General features: G+C 35.6%; 1 protein-coding gene across 5 annotated transcripts in view; it reads left to right on the top strand.

Moving 5' to 3' along the window:
- The window catches only part of Mbs (Myosin binding subunit), a 114,423-nt gene that overhangs the window by 12,082 nt on the left and 83,959 nt on the right, over window positions 1–18,382 (top strand). For all 5 annotated transcript variants that reach the window (XM_074173854.1, XM_074173838.1, XM_074173842.1 and 2 more), the window contains exon 2: window positions 15,811–16,060. In XM_074173854.1, coding sequence (XP_074029955.1) covers window positions 15,811–16,060 — 250 coding nt within the window. The remainder of the gene's footprint in view (window positions 1–15,810; window positions 16,061–18,382) is intronic.

Raw genomic sequence — 18,382 nt, 5'->3', positions numbered from 1 at the left:
TCTCTTGTTCTCTTTTATTCGTTTTACCACTACCATCACCGTATCCATCCATCCCCTAAAACCATACTGGTTGGGAGAGAATTTCAACTCCCTTTCACACCAGACTTGAATCCTACCGTTTTGAGACGATTGACATAACATCTTGAACATAAATTGAAATCATTCTTCATATTTTATACTCATATTGCAGGACCCATTTACCATTACTTAATATTCAGTTTTTTATATTCCGATAATCTTCCGGAAACTCCTATAGTACGCAGGACGCGTCATCGATAACCACATAACCGTGTCCTGCCAAGAATGACAGCCTTCTGCTCTTGTCCGGCTAAGATTTCTACCTTAGTATGGCAAGCCGGTATAAGGTTCGATAGTGGGCAAGACAGAGGGGATCATTCCACCAATGACTCCAATAATCATTTTAACACAGCGGTCTGGGTAGAGTCTACGAAATTTGATGAGAAAATATCAATATTTTATCTGTTTCTACTCTAAGCTGAAAACTTCAGACAAATATCGTCTACCTTTGGTGGAAGAGGAGGACTACATCAGGTCTATTAGCGTATCGGTGTCGATATCATCGGTGTTTCGTCAATGCTATTTGGAGTGCCAAAGGACCACAGAATAAAGAAGGAGACTGCATAAGCAAGACATGCTGACGACAGCACATTCATATAAGGCTTTTTACAGCAGGTCTTATTAAGATGGAAGTCACCATGATAGCAGCTCACTCGACTTGAAGGCAAAGGTCGGGAGCTCTGAGGTCTTTGAAAGAGTTGAAGAAAATCCCATTCACTATCCCATTCTTATGTTGTTACCTCGTTCAGTGTAAACCGAGGTCATTAGATGCTCCAATGCTCCAATCCCTGCTCTATCATGGTCGCGGGCAATGAAGAGAAGGGAATTCGAACCAGCTCTTCACTTTCTTCAAGTCGGATGATATTATTTTATTTAGCTCCATTGAGTTTTTTTTCCACAATATTGTAGTATAATCCGCGAATAGAGTGAAACTACTAGATATGTCAATCATAGATATGTCATTCATATATAGCAGAAAAAGAATAGGGCCTAACACAGAACCCTGTGGTACACCAGATTCAATGGCCATGTTCTCCGAGAGTTCCGTTATCCTCACCATTTGACTCCGACCTGAAAGGTACGATTCAAACCAAGTGTTCGTTACACCTCTACATCCATATTTATGAAGTTTTTTTTTAAAATTTTATGATTGACGCAATCAAACGCCTTTGAAATATCGCAAAAAATTGCGGCGGCTACTTCACCAGCATTCAACTCAGAGTAAATTTCATATAAAAAAGAGAAGATAGCATCATTTGTCTTGAAACCCAAACTGGTTTTTGCTTATAATACAGTGCAGTTTTAAGAATTCATCTAAACGTACTTTGACTAATTTCTCAATAATTTTTGCTAAAGTCGGTATTAAGGAAATAGGACGCAGATTGGAGTGATTATCTAAATCACCACCTTTATGTAGTGGAATGACAACGAAAGTCTTCTTGAAAGAAGGAAATGAGCCAGTTCTGAATGAGTTATTATGAAGATGTATTATTTTTCGTCGAGTTCACTTCACTACTCCGGAAGATTAGAGTAGGTTCGAAACGCCAAGCATATTTGTAGCAGCAACTATGTATTTTCCCGATAATTCCGATGACTAGATCTTTTGGAGTTTGTTTCCATACTTGCCGCGAAGAGAGTTCTTCTCTGAAGTCAGCTCTTGTGAGTGGAGTTTTTCTACTATGAAATATATACGCCTTTCCGGCAACCAGAAGGTGCAGAAAGCTTCATTCTACGAGTTGCACATCCCCTCCGTAATCGTTTTCTTTCTGAGATGGAGCGTTGCTTTGTCTATCCCAGTTCTACAACCCTTTGGGATTGAAGAGGTCCCTTTCACATTATTTTTTTTATAATTTTTCTGTGTAGTTATACAGGATAGTAAAATATCTCTCTATATTCTACTAGTACTATGTTGCTGTATCGCTGCTGTTCCAATGTTTTGACAGAATCAGAATAAACGAACTTAGGCGTGCGCAGCGTTACAGATCAGTGCTTTCAAAAAATTGTTCTACAGCGCCATCTAATGGCTAGTTACAGAAAAATTGATAGCCTAAAAACCTTCTCTATGAAAAATTACTTATACATGTCAAGTTTCATCACGTTCGGTTGAGCGATGTAGAAGTTTATCACTTACCAACCAACAAGCATACATTTTTATATAGTAGACTAGTACTATGTTGCTGTATCGCTGCTGTTCCAATGTTTTGACAGAATCAGAATCAACGAACATCCATTTTTATATAGTAGTGCCGTGACTACTTCTAACATACATTTTTTCACCATCTCAGAATCTGAAAATGGTTTCTGCTGTTTATTAAGCGTCCAGCACAGACGTAGCGCTGCATCTGTGGATTTTTATTGCTCGCTTATGCAACGAACTAGTCATTTCGTGCTTTTTTTGTGAGAACTGAGATATGCATGAAGTTTTTCTTTACGAACCTTACTGACAAGAGAAAAGTTTTTGTGAAATTGTTGCAGAGTTGTTTCATAGTGTCGTTTCAAATTACCACTCTTAAGAAGTGTGACAGTTTTATTGCATATAAAGCACCCTGGAACCGCTTGAGGCCTGTTAGGCAGCGTAAAACAATATTGTTCAGTCCATTCTGCCAGAAACCTCCTATTTTAACTGTCCACTTCACTCTTCTTAGAATCCATATTAGCCCAGGTACGAAAATATGAAAACGCAAAGAACAACCCCAGCGAGGATGCGGCGGCCCACAACCCTCCACACACACGCAAGGGTTGCTCTTTGCGCCGCCGCACCCTAATAAACCACGCTGGGGTTGTTCTTGCTCTTCCTACCACCACCGACCCTCCATCCAACTGACCATCGCCATACGACTACACCGGAAGTAAATGACGCGGAACGAACATTGTATACCTACTCGCACCCCCGATTTAGATACTCGCTGGCGCTTGTTTCAACAAAACAAAATAGTGGCAAGCGCGCACAAACACACATACACACAGGGTAGATAGGAAACTAATGAAACCAGTTGTAGGTACTTGCAAAACAGGTTGACTAGACAACTTGAAATAAAATAAGTACACACTTAGTTGAATTTTATGTGGCTTAAAAATATTACTTCAAGTAATAAAGATATAGTATACCTTATCTACGTATTACAATATTTGGCGGTCCGATGTTCGACATTTCCCAGTCCGCAAACGCCTGTTGCCGACCGTTGGTCTGGAACATCGAAGAAAGGTTGGGGATTTGTCTCTCTTCCATAGATACTTTCACGGGAAGTGTTCAAGTGACTTGGCACATTTGATTCCACCAAGAGCGGTACATATCGGAAATATGCGACGGACCGTGGCTGCTCATCGATTTGAGGTTCAACTCAGGGCACCTCGAACTTCAACTCAGTGCATCTCGAACTCCACTGTTTAAGAGCTCTTTCATTTGGAGAACGTTTATGTGGAATGAACTTCTTGAGAAAGTTTTTTCAAATGGATTTAATATCCAGCAACTCAAATGCAATGTGGATGGCTTCTTTCGCACAAGCACCGCTCTTAGAGAGTCTTAAGGATTTTCCTGTAGTGTTTGTGTTTTGTGCTGGAAAAAATGAATCCAGGATGAGTATTTGAGTACCATGGTAGAAACTGACCTATCACAATCGGTCCGTGGAATGCGGAAGAACTGGGGGTCAGCTGCCATGAGGTTTTTGATGGTTCTACACGCATTGGAGCGGTCAAGATTCTCGAAAAGTGGTTGCCCCACATTTTGAATGATCGACAGACATTGTCACGTTGCGAGATCTCTTCTTCTTTGCGCAACCAAAACGATCCTTTTTTTGGATCGTATCGTCACGTGTGATGAGAAGTGGATCCTCTACGACAATAGGAGACCTTCAGGACAGTGGTTAGACATCGATCGACCACCCAGGCACTTCCAAAATCCGAAAACCCACTTGAAAAGACGGGATTTACTAAAGCGCGGCAGATTAATATACAGGGGGATACCTTGTACCCGGTTAAGTACCTCCACCAAATATAGGCCCCATATATAAGGCCGCCTGTGAGGGATAAAGGATCAAATTAGTAAAAAAAATGATTATCAGAAATTCTCGAGCGCATCAGATTAAGGTAGGGTGACTTGATTACCTGCTAAAAAGTGTATATTCCAGTAATCTGACAATTTGAGAGTGACGTAAAGAAAGGGGAGGGGAGGGAGTTGTAAAAAAGAACGTCATTTCGACATTTTCGAGCGTAGCTAATTTTTTTTATTTTGAAGGAAATAATTCAAGGATAACGAAAAATATATAATCGGACGATTTCCGCAAGCCGAAATAACAAAAATTCGTCGATAAAGTTTAATGCGTGCAGCTGTGTGGTACCTATATTTCCCTCTCCGAGTTTCTATTCCTCTATTCCCTATTCACTTTTTCTCTATCTATTACTCCCTCACTCCATCCAGACTCTGAATTCTGTTACCATGACGCCATCACAGCTGATCACAGAGACTCGTCAATTAATTGATGGATGTAGCCGTTATTACGTGGTAGGAAATCATAATGAAGAAAAGAGAAATTAAACTTTCTACCACTTTTATTTGCACCTAACGTTACTGCAGTTTCGTCCTATTTTTCAATCTTATACAATATATAACTTTGAAAATGTCCTTATAGGACGAAACTGCAGTAACGTTAGTTACAAATAAAAGTGCTAAAAACATAGAAAGTTTCATCTCTCTTTTCTTCATTAACTAATTGATTGAATTTTTTGAGCATGTTTAAAAAATTATTTTCCTATAAATACAAGTATTCTACTTGAAAAACATACACTTATTTATTTGCATACTATTTCCTGAGCTTTTCAATGAATTGAAAAAAATTAAAAAAGGAATTGTTTTTGTCAGATTGAGCGAATCTCTCTAGATAATCGTCAGATTATGAGACAGCACGTCTAAAACATAAAGATGAACCATATATATCTTAATCTGACGCGCTTGAGTATTTCAAAATGGCGAATTTTTTTGCACATCATAATAATGTGCATAATATAAAAATAATAAAATACGTAGGACATTGATGCTATCAATATCTGACGCGCTCGAGTATGTCCATGCAACAGTATTTTTTTACATATTTAACCGCTTCCCCCACCGATGGGGGAAGCGGCTATAGATCATCTAAGCTTTGCAATATGTCTCAATGACGCTCGAGTAAATCCCCATTTTGCATCGTGGGCTTCCCTGTTATAATGTATGGTGATCAGAGGTCCGGTCCTGTTCCACAACAACGCCCATTCGCATATTTGACAAATCACCGTCCGAAAATTGAACGAGTTCAGCGTCTCAAAGTTCTACCTGACCCACCATACTTCCCAGACCTCTCGTCAACCGATTAGCATCTTTTCAAGCACTTCGATAACTTTCTCACCGGAAGAATCTTCGCCAATCAGGACCAGCCGAAAACGGCCTTCGTCGACTTCATCGACTCCTGTGCACACGATTTTTATGCTGACGCAATTTGAAAAAGTGCAATGATTAAAGTGGCGCTTGGTCAGTTAAACTGAATGAGTAGCCACTGAGATATTGCATCAAACTGCACTTTCATTTGAAGCAACCTCTTAAACTTTTTTTGTGCATTGTTATCGAAGATATTGTTAGAATTATGCGGGTCACTCGTTTCTTACGGCCGGTCGTTAACCGCGAGGAATGTTTCCGAGTCCGTGAAATTATTGCGTAATCCGCGTATACGGAAATTGTGAATTCAGTTTTATATTTTTAAACGTATCGCATCTGGCCGATGAATTGTGCTCCCCTCTCGATTTTCCCGAGACGTCGCCCAAAATTGCAGCACCGCGAACTTTCATGTCGGCCCAGAATAACAATAATAGCTCCGCTCACGTCCAACGATCTCACCATAACGTAATCCATCATTTGTTATTGGAGCGTTCAAATATTTGCCAGGACCGGCATCGCATAAAGTTTATTGTATGGCTTTCACTATAAAGGGTTTTACAAAAACAGCGACACGTGTTTCTCTATTCTATACAATAGCTTCCTCGAGCGTAAACTAAAAGTTACTTCTATCACCGTACATAAGTAAACAGAAGTAAATTCACTCCCGTCGGTCTCTTTGATGTTTAGGGTCGAGTTTTTATTTTTTGCCGGCATGTGGCACAGCATACCTAACAATCAACACGGACACTCCCTTGGGTGGGAAAAGTACGTGCATATACTTCGCGTCGCTTTGTCGGCCATATTGAAAAGCAGTGGACCTGTCAAGTTTAATTTTGGTATTAAATTGTTGACATAAAAAAAAAAAAAATACATAATACTTAAAGAATCTATGATAGTTAATATAACTTTTAAAAACTTATTATTTTGTTTGAATGAAACTGTGTTCAACTTCTACTTCACCAAATCATTGAAAATAGGAAACAAAAACCTTCTTCATTAGATGAAGAAACCCCCCTTCCTTTTTGTGAACAAATTACTTATTTGTGAAAGATACTATAGATACACATACATACATGCATGCATTTATGTATGTATGTATGTTTGTATGTAGGTACCACTAATACATTTTTTACAATCAACTGCATTTTTGAGAGTTTCAGTTACTAACGTTTGTGAGTCGCTTTTTGAGCATGGTTTCTTTTAATCTGATGGTTCAATTTTCTATTCGAGCGAGTTCATCATAATTTCAAACTGAATTTGATCATATTTGAAATTTATACGACTCCAAATACAAGTTCAAGAACAAATTCAAACAATATTTGATAGAGAAAACATTTTATTGCTTTTCTGATTTTTATGATTAACTTTTTTTTTCAATTTCTACACTGTGAAGTATTATGGAACGAACCTGTTATTATTGATAGAAGTGATGCAGAATTTTGTAACAGTTGGATGGTTATATTCAACAAATGAACGTATTCCAAAAACACTTTATTGTGAGATTTTCACTAAATTGTTTTACAAAAACGCAACACGTGTTTCGCCATACAATGGCTTCATCTGGCGTGTCTTTCGTGTCAACAAATGAGATATGCTGACAAAAATAAGATAATCCCTAGTTGAGGATCATACCAGACTATAATCGCCCCTTAATGAAACCTTTTAATTAGAGCTCAATTTCCCATACACCATACTTGTACTCGATGCGCGTTTCAGTAACCAAATTAGCATCTTGTTAATTGATGTTTAATATCAATTTCACTTCTGATGATGCTAACTTGGATGGTGAAAACGTGTAAGATGTACAAAAATGTTTGGAGTTTAAGAAATTTGGCTCCAGTCGAATGTTTCTTCTTTAACACCAAAGGTTCCAGTCACATCTACGGCTCTTAATGTATGAACAAAGAAAAATTTTTGCGTGGGTTGCAACAAACCAAACGAGATGATGTTTTCCGTACACTGATCCTCACATTTTGTGCCAGTCAAATCTAATTCTGAAAACCCTTAGCTATCACTTCTTATATTATTTGAAAGAATTACAAATAGTATCGTATCAATATATTATTCGTTATGGTGAATAAAATAGCAACAATCAAATGACGATCCTCATTTTATTATATGAAGTCATTTGAAAACAAGTTCAATTTCATGAATTATGACAAGATAAAATTTCCAGTACGCCTCTGTTATGGGCACCATGTCGCAAGTCTGGCCCTGAGTAATCCGCTTTTCAAGATGGCGTCTTCATACTTTTTGAGATCAAAGGCGGCATCGTGGAGTGTCCGTGCTGATTGTTAGGTATGCTGTGGCCACAGTATTTCTGTATACAGTAGTTTCACTCAGCGTCGGTCCCTTTGATGTCGGTGTCCAGGAGTTTCATTTTTTATAATGATGACGTATTTGACACTAATGACATTTCTCCCTACTACAATCTCAACCAAAGCGTGTATACACTGCTCAACATAACAACTATTCATATAAACTGCTCAAAAAAAAAATCTATGAAAACCATGTTGGGCACCTGAGAAAATTGTACAAATGATAATTTTGCATTTGTGTAATATTGAAGTAACCCAGATCATTTGGGCAATGATGAACTAAGTTTCAAGTAGATTTTAAAAATTCATGGAATCGGCAGATGTTCATATTCGAATGTGACAAAATATATTTTCATTTCAACAAGAAAAAAGACAAGATAAAGAACGTGTTTTGTTATTCATGAACCATGGTACGAATCCATGCGAAATTTCTTTGTAGTGATTTTTGGGGCCAAATATAGCATATTCATTTATTGATTGGAGAATTCAAGATGGCTGACGAGTTTGCCGATTCGATTATATTAAGGACCAATTATTAAAAATATTCCTAATCGAATTCATCACTCAAGATTAAGGAACCTGTAGAGCCTATTCTTTCTGAATTATGTAGTTACTATTCAGGACTTGAAGAAGTAAAAAAGTAATTAAGTATGTAGTGTTCAATCATACAAAAATAATTTTTTTGTATGTATGTACTAATTATAAATGTATGTGAGAGTTTTCGGAGTCGGAAGTTATGAATTATTTACACTGTAAGATAATAGGTTGTTTTGCTGCTTCCAGCTTTTATCCAAGTAAAAATTGATAATAAAATCACTGACAAGTCCAAATGCATTTTGACTATACCATTATATATGTTTTCCGACAGAAAACAACTACTTCTTTAGCTAATAACTCGACATATATTGACAAATGTTGATATTTGAATCTATACAAGTCTAGATGTCTAATCAACCCCGAAAAGTTGCTGCGTAGATCAAAAACAGTTATTCTAAATGAAACATGTCCTATTAGTCAGCAACTTCTTATATAATGTAAATTTGACTATCAAAAATACCTTACGACTGTTAACCTTTCGGAATCCAAGTCGCCTCAGACAATTGCAAAGATTCTCACTTTGAAGAAACAACTTTGCAAGAGCTCTCTAGGACAAATAGTGGGACTTCGCCTGATTCGAACAAGGAACCAACTGCGAACCGTTTTGAAGTGTTCCTCATCAGTGCAGACCATGCTATCACGGTTGTATACACACAGGGACTCGTTATTCCTCCTAGAGAGCTCTTGCACAGTACCATGGTTCATGAATAACAAAACTTGTTCTTCATCTTGTCTTTTTTCTTGTTGAAATTAAAGTATATTTTGTCACATCTGATCCCATGAATTTTTAAAATCTACTTGAAACATAGTTCATCATTGTCGAAATGATCTGGGTTACTTGAATATTACACAAATGCAAAATTATCATTTGTACAATTTTCTTAGGTGCCCAACATGGTTTTCATCGACTGTATTTTTTTGAGCAGTTTATATGAATATTTGTTATGTTGAGCAGTGTTTAAACGCTTTGATTGCGTGCCTGTCTTGAACTCGTCGTTTGCGCAGACCTGAGACTGCAACTCCTGGGTCTGCGTGTAGAAAATTCAAACCAAAAATCACCCGAAGTGGGATTACTGTATATAGTATACTGTGCTGTGGGTAAGAGCTGTTGTGCACCTCTGCACGAGGTTCGATCAAAAAATATGTGACCATCATCTGACTTCATCATTGCTACGAGGACCTCCCAATAAGATTATACAAATTTAGGTCAAAAACTTATGCTAATATATTTTAAAGGTTTTTCAGAATGATGAGTTTTTGTTTTTTCTTAACATTTGTTTTCAAATTTCTATTGGCAAATTTTAAAGTATAATAAATTCTTACCCTTGTGAAAAGGGAAAATAAATAATCCAAAGGAAAAATATCACAAGGGTGAGAAATGTTGATTTTTGAAAACATTGTTTTGCGCTGGTTGCCTATGCAATCAGTGGCACATAAATTGTTGAAATGATTAAGAAATTCTGTCTCTAGATGAATGACACATTGTAAAAATGAACCTGGAGGCATATATAAACTTCCAAACTGTTTGGCTACTGTATTACTATATGCCTTGAAATGACTGTATACATTTGTTTCATTCAGTGTGGTACTAGCCGCCGTGGCAAATTTTGTATATACTTCACATGAATGTTTTCTTAAACATTTTCTCAAAATATATCCACAAACATAGTCCAAGCCTTCTGGAGTGGCTAGAGTTCTATAATCATTTGTCTCTACTCTCAAAGGTTTATAGGGATTTTTCGGAACTTCCACAAGAATCTTCATTCTATTTATGTCTGCATCTGTAATACTACGTAGAATCTCACTAGTATCTTCTAGTCCAGACATTTAGTTCCTTCTGCCTGTGTGAAATACTGAAGAGTAAATGTGTTTAAAGCTCTCGTAATTTGAATAGGAATTGGGTTTCTCTGCTGACCAAAATAATTTTCCACACAGTCCTGATTTATATTCCTCGTCAATATATAGGAGTGTCTTTCACTATGTAGGTTTTCCCAAAGTTGCAAAAATGCCGAAATTATTATCTGCAACCCCTCAATGAATCTCATTTGTCCAGTCATGTTTTTTCTTTTTTTGATATTACAGTTAATTTTCTGAAAAATATTTTTAATTCTTTCAGAAAATCAATTTGTTTTGATGTTCCAAAAAAAGGTTTATTGAAATCTTTCATATCGTCAAATCTATTTGAATTCAAAATATCAAAAACTTTATCCAAAAACTGTTCATATTTGGGGAGATTGTCTCATATAATAATAGACGTATAATCTCCTGTGACTGAATTGAAGGAGTTTCCAAGGTCGTTATCGTTGTTCGATTTATTAGGTTCGTTCCAACCAGCGTCAGAAACAGTTTCTGACAGTCAGGATTGTGCGCAGTAATGTGATTGCGTTCCAACGTAAGTTTCCAACCATTAGTAAACCAGTTTTCTGTTCCATCCAAGATTCAAACCTGTTCGAAATCTATCAGAATGGTTTGAGGATTATCTTCTAACCATTAATCAAGTGGTTTTCATAAAAGAGCTCTAAAACAATGTATTTCAAACTTATCATTTCAACCTTTTTCTTTAAAAAATTATTTAAATACTTAAAAAAGAGGAATGAAATAATGCATTCAACATTTAAAGGGATTCGTTTCTATTTGACCATTTGGCTACATCGGTTATAGCTAATAAAGGACAATGAATCTGGTACCTGAATGAGACAAACAAAGATGACATATTTCAGAGGCGTGCTGTTCTGTTTACTTATGTTCCGAGACGTTCTGTGAAATATGACATTTTGTGCACCTAATCTATCTTCCTCTATATAAATAAATAACAAAACAACTGCTGTTTATGTGGCGTGTGGAGGTGGTATTGAACTATAATTTAAATTTTGCCTTAATTGTTGATTTATAGAGATAATTTTCCTTTTTAAAGTAGAATATCTAGGTACGTATAAATTATTTCAACTAGATATAGGCGCTGTTGCTAATATGTGAATTAAAAACAAATCCCATTGAAAATTGAAACCCAACATTTGAAACATCAATTTGAAAACTTTTCGAAGTGAATTTGAAAAACTCATGAATTAAACTCAACTTTATTTTGTTCAAACTTGCATTTGCTGTAATAACCCAAATTGAGGAACATTCCCCATCTGGGGATTCCTAGGTAAAATTCCTGAAGTGTTTTATTGTTTTATTGCCTACGAATTATAAATTCCAATCTAATACAAAAACAAAGATGTCAGGTCCTTCACTGGATTAAGGGTATTTCGTTTTTCTAGCAACCCATGAGCTGAGTCATGTTTGCTATTAACAGCATGTAGCTTACATCACTCACGCGTACCACCTGAAACGTTCCCGCGTACAACTGGTGGTGAAACATACCAGGATACCATCCACATATCTGTACCAATACATGAAACTTCTTACCAGTGGGTTACTGTGTATTTTTCTCTTCAAATCGTCCATGAAAATCTCTGTCTGTCAGAATAGGACTAAGTGGGTTTTCCATTATGAGACCTTTGCAGGATGAGTAAAAAATTTCATTTAATTGGAAGTAATTCTGTGACAAACAAACCGTAAGCAAGTCTGATATTTCCTTTTCACTACCGGATTGATAGACTTTTCGTCCAATGGATTCTATACAAGAGTAATCATTTCATTCGGAGTAATACTTGGGAAACATATTTTTTACATCGAATGAAATCAATTTGGCATTATCCAGGACTGTAATATCTTGAATTTCATTGATCAAATGGTAAGAAATCTTCAAAATGAATTTTGATTTGAAATTGGTGTTGTTTTGAATAATTGCAATGACTTTATTTCAACTGAAGGAGCTGTGACAAAAGAAACTACCGGTCTTATTGGGTAGCTATCTTTGTGTAATTTAATCAACGAATACATACTCAAACAAAAAATTTTTACGGAATTTAGAGTACAGTAGAAAATTGATATAAAAACCAAAGGCATTACATATGGCAAAATTCATACTGAATATCCTGATGAATTATGGTATAATCAATATCCATATTTAAGTAGAAGGCATATCACAACTATAATTAGGACGAAAACAGGGCACTGTTTAACAAAAAAAAATATACCAAATTAAAATAAAAGATAATCCATATTGTGAATGTGGACAAGAAGAAACTTTGGAACATATTTTTTTTGAATGCTCAATCAGAACTGTACCAAACGTGGATATGTATCGTATGTTTATAGAATATGGAGTGGTCCCCCCTGAACTTCATAACAATTTTAAGGAATATTAATTTAAAAATAATTAAATTAATCAATACTTTTTTAACATATAATAAAATCGAATTATAGAGAAAAAAAAAGAAAAAAAGTAAAGGGATAAAACAATCATAAGAAAATAAGTTATAATGTAAATAGTCAAAGTTAAAATTGAAAATTATTGGAATTATTTAGGTATCCCATCTATTAATTTTTCCATCCTGGGTTCATTTTATCCCAGGCAGCATTTCGGTTTGTGATACTGCTTCACAGCTGCCCTAAAGCAGCTGTGAAGCAGTACCACAAACCGAAATAACGTATCTTGCACGTTATTCATAGCAAGTATAGCATTCATAGCAGAAGAAATGGAAAAACAGAGAATACAAATATATTAAGAAGAAAAAATGGAGTACAGTAGTATGTAAAACAAGACTCTTGTACTCCCTGGACAAAGTTTTCATTAAAGTTATTACTTACTATGATAAAAAGAGCACTGGTCATAATAGCACCAATTCTGGAAGCTGGGGCCAAACTTAAGAAGAAGAAAGTGGTTGTGGGTTCATGACTAACGATCTGAATTTTTCCATTTCATCCATGACAATGAATATTTTTCGAAGTTTTCTTGACTTCTACTTGATATAAATGAGTGGGGTCGTTTCTGAGACTCTCGTACATGCCAGCATTTAGAAAGTCTAAAGTCTCTATGTATTCTTCTTTGTTCATGGCTATGATCGTTTTGCCTTTATCAGCTCGCGTGAAAACAATGTTATTTGCTGCCGATTTCCCTTTTATGGATTTAACTAGAAATGATTATATCACATTATTTCAAATATACATAGATAGATTTATATTTATTGAAGCTTTCAATTTAAACAATCGATAAAACTCAAGTCCGAAAAATGATTACATTAACAACACAAATATCTCTTGATAATAATACAGTGCATTTCTTTAATGTCCCCCCTTTTATTTTTTGAACGGGACAACTCAAAAAAATTGAAATTTGGGATAATGAAATTAATGCATGAATACTTTATTTTGAAGTGAAATTGACAAATGAAACTTTCAAGATGGCAACTGGGCGCCCTTTGCCTTGTTAACACACGTTAATATTAGTACTTGTTCAAGGACGCCACATTTTAGAAAGATAACTAAAATTTTTAGTTATTATAACTGCACCAATATCGAATTTCAACACTTAAATAGCGTCACCGTAACATGACTTCAAATTTAATTTTATGACTCATCAGCCAATCATAAAATTCGGTTAGTAAAAATTATCCAATACGAACCGCCAATTCTTCAATTCACGTGGACTAGTTGGCAGCGGCATAATTTCTTTGTATTGTTTTTTCTGGCCTTTGAAGTCGCCGATAGCTTTAACTATTCACAATACCGGTTACTTCGACTATAACGGTGTATGCATGTATTTGGTGTTGAAATAACAGAATATAACTGGCAAGCCGAGCCGGGAGGTCGTCGTGGTGCATGGCGACTTCGTTCGTTGCCTGGTAGCGGCGAGTCAATGTCACAGTACACGCCGCTTTTCGGTTTGGAAATCGCGCGTTTCACGAAAAAATAAATGCACGTGATATATCCCTACACCCCCCTCCCCCTTGTGATATTTAGTGATATTTGCTGAACCCCCCTCTTTCAAGCCTCACGTGATTAATGGAAGGCCCCTTACTTTTGCTTACAAGGCGAAATTGGGGGTGAATAATTGAAAATTATCCTGGTTTGCTTACAGACTGATCGAGTTAGGGGTATATTAAACTTATCAAGCCTAATCGGTCACAAGATCTCTTTTTATTTGCAGAAAAAAGAACAATTCGAAAAGCAAGAGTTTAAATTGGCCGGGTGTCTGTTGACCAATAAATTTGATCATGCCTACAGCGATGTTGCCAAGTGTATTGGTTTTTTAATATCCAATCACAGAACTGAAATATAATGATCCATTTTGACAGACGCCATTTTTGTTGTTATTGTTGTCAACTTGGTGTGAATACAACCGTTACAATCCGATTTGTTTGTTACAATTTTCTAATAGAAAAACGTTTTCTCTTATATTTGAATTTGGAATGAATAGTTTTTCTCATGTATAAACTTATATAAAAAAAATATGTTTTTCCGTTAACCAGCTGTCGCACCCCTACGAACGACAACCCTCAGAAGTCGAAACTTGTGAGAGCTAAGGATTAACGAGGTCTTACCTTTTAACGTGTGATTCCTAACACGGGTTGGACGGTAGCAAGTGAAGATCGATCGTTCAGACTAGGGCTTGAACCACCGACCAACACGGCAGTCAATTCAAGCGGTTCGGCGTAGGTGCTTTACCTACGCCGAACCGCTTGGCTACCGACTGCCCCAACTATAAATAGTTGTAATAAAAACTTTAATCCAGTTTGCTACATTTTTTATTTTTATAACTGTATATCAAGTATGTATAAAATTATAGTTTAGCTAAATATTTTGTGATCTTTCGTTTTTGTGTACTGCTTTTAGATATAGAAGTTATTTCCAACCATGGTTTTCGTGTACATTTTATTTCATGTGGAGAATTTTTTCATTAATTTAAACGGTAACAGGGTCATATACACTTCCATTATTAAAATTTTTGTGTTATCAACATGAAAATGTCTACTGCCGAAGATTTTTCAAAAATAACGTTTTTATTACGTTTTGTGTTATTTGGATCCCATGTATAATTTATTATCCCTTCAAATGCATTTCTTGCACTTATTTCTTAGATTTAGTTGTCAAAAGTGAGTGTGATTTTACTTTGAATCACGAATGAATCAGAAATTATTTACGCGCCCCATGAATTTTACAATTTGGCAATGTTGATTATTTGTATTGTTCTCATTGGTCAATCGAACAAAAAGCGGGAATAGGCCCGTGACGTCACGGGCCTAGAAAATCTTATTTTTAATAATTAATTACGGAAAAACAACGTATTCAGAGAGCTGATACAAAGTGCACTGTTTTTCAATTTGAAATTAATATCAAATGAACTGTAAACCGCAAATCATGAAATAAGCCCATTGTGATAAATATGCTTATGTAATATTTGTAATAGGTGTAATATTTTCAATAGGTTTCCTAACGACTACTGCTGTTTTGTTACTTGAATTGATTCCTTCTTTCATTCTAGTTCCCACGGAACGTTATATTTTTTTCTTTACTTTTCAGGCCTGCATTGACGACAATCTGGACATGGTCGAATTCCTCGTCGAGAATGGAGCGGACGTCAATAGAGGCGACAACGAGGGTTGGACACCGCTTCACGCCACAGCCAGTTGCGGTTTTTTATCCATCGCAAAATACCTTATTGAAAAAGGCGCCAATGTCGCCGCTGTCAATAATGATGGCGAACTGGCGCTCGATATTGCGGAATGCTCGAAGATGGAGGATTTACTCAAGGAGGAAATCGAAGAAAGAGGTGAGAGCGAATGAGAGATGGGCCGTTTATTCATTCATTTCATACGATGCCATACGATGCCATTGATATAAATATAAAATAAAAACATCAAAAGGAAGTGTCCTGAAACTTGCTCCACTTGAAAGTTGATTTTAGTATACGGGGGTGGTCCCAGAAGTGCTCGGCCCAACAAAGACAACACAAAAATGTTTGAAAAAAATTTATTTATTTTTTAATATAATGTTACGTTTTGTCCCGTGGGTTGACAATAATTGAGTAAGCTGAATAATCAAACATAACTTTAGTTCACTTTGAATACAACAAACACTTCAATTAAAACTTCAACTATTATTCGAATGTATATCGCCTTTTTAGATCACTTCGCGTACCGCACTGTAACTTCCACTTGACTGTCTCGATATGCACGTGGCTAGCCTTTATATATCGTAATCGAATGCGCTAGAAAATTTCGCCGAAATTCCTCGAAATCGGTAGCATTATTCTCGCTACATCTAGAGCGGCAGCGAACATCGTACATTCCATATCGCCATCTTTGGCGAATCAATGTCATATCCACGAACATAACACACGAAACGTTCACCACATTAGAATAAATCGATTTCGTCTTCACTTATCGCAAAACAATTCCATAGATTACTCTCTGTACAATATTTTGCCCCAAGATTTCAAAGAACCTAGTCTAAACACATACAAAAGAAAATTGAAAAATTATTTGTTGAGGCATTGCTTCTATTCTGTCGATGATTTCAGAACACATTTTTGTGGTAACATACAAGTCACTACTTCTTTTTGATTTTCAAAGTTTTTACATATATGATTGTTGTGTAAGTTTTAACTGTAAAGCTAAACATGACTTGCTACAAACATATTGTATTATGTGACGTAGTTAAATAAATTTTATTATTATTATTATAATGAAAACTGATTTTGTTTAAATATTTTACTTTGAGAAGGACAATTTATATTTGAAATAGTTTTTTATTTAGGATTGTTACCTTCTATAGATCAATTAAATAATCAGAATATTTAATTTAGAAATAAATACAAATGTAGAAAGGGTAAAAAATCACTGCATTTGATAAATTAGCATTTTGAAAAAAAAATCTAATTTGTCAATAACTTGAATTTATAAAATTTTGCATATAAACATAAATATGTATCATCTGGTGACGTTTTAGAGACTACCCATTTTCTTTACCTAACCTATTTAAATAAAAACAAGTTTTTTCGATCTTACCACAACAACAGGCGATCTTACATCCAAAGAAGCATGTACTATAAACATGGAAGCAAAAAATAATCCTAAATTTCCAACCATAATAAAACATGTTGGTGAAAAGGGTGCTATTGAAATCATTGGTTTGAATATACGTAGTATCAAAAGTAAAATTAATGAGTTCAATGCTCTTTTGGATGAAGTGGATGCTGAAATAGTAACGATTAATGAACATTGGCTGAAAGAGAATGAAATTGAAATTTATAAGTTAGATAATTACTCAATAGTAAGCTACTCATGTAGGAAAACACTGAGAGGTGGGGGCACTGCAATATACGCCAAAAAAAAAAACTTTGGTAACGTTACCTGTACTGAAAGAGACTTTGAATTCTGCTGCTCAGACCTTCGGTCAAATAATACAGTTTACACCATTATATGTATTTACAGATCTCCAGATGGAGATATGAACGTATTTTTGAATGGTATGGCAGATCTCTTACGATGTGTTATTCAAACAAAATAAGTTTATAGTAGTGTGTGGAGATTTCAACCTAAATTTTCTGAATATACATGACCTAAATGTAGTGAATGTCATTAATCTGTTCTCAACATACAATCTGTCAGGTCAGGTGAAAGAGATGACCAGAGTAACAACGAACAGTAGTTCCTTAATTGATAATATTTTCACCAATATAAACACGGAATTATGCACATGCAATGTAATCAAAACCGATATATCAGATCATTATGCACAGATATTTAAGATTGTTCAATCAATCACCTATGACAAGCCATTGACTAGTTACCAAAGACAATTTACCGATGATAACTTGGCGAACTTTTATAATTCACTAAGCAATGAAGGATGGCAAGAAGTAAATACACAAATTGATGTAGATTCAAAGTACAATACTTTTTTAGAATTTTTTATTACTATTTTGACATCGGATTTCCTTTTAGGAAAGAACCAAATTCTCAAAAAGGAAAACTAAAGAAATGGGTAACACCCGAGATCAGGGAATGGGCGCGGAGATTGCGCGATATGTATTCATTTTACAAAGAAACCAAGCTTGAAAATTTGCACCTGAAATATAAGGCTGAAAAAA

This window comes from Leptinotarsa decemlineata, unplaced genomic scaffold (genome assembly GCF_025532065.1).
Source record: "Leptinotarsa decemlineata unplaced genomic scaffold, Ldec_3_MD MMD2_P_RNA_scaffold_12, whole genome shotgun sequence".
Taxonomy (NCBI): domain Eukaryota; kingdom Metazoa; phylum Arthropoda; class Insecta; order Coleoptera; family Chrysomelidae; genus Leptinotarsa; species Leptinotarsa decemlineata.
This window is presented reverse-complemented; position numbering and strand designations above follow the sequence as displayed.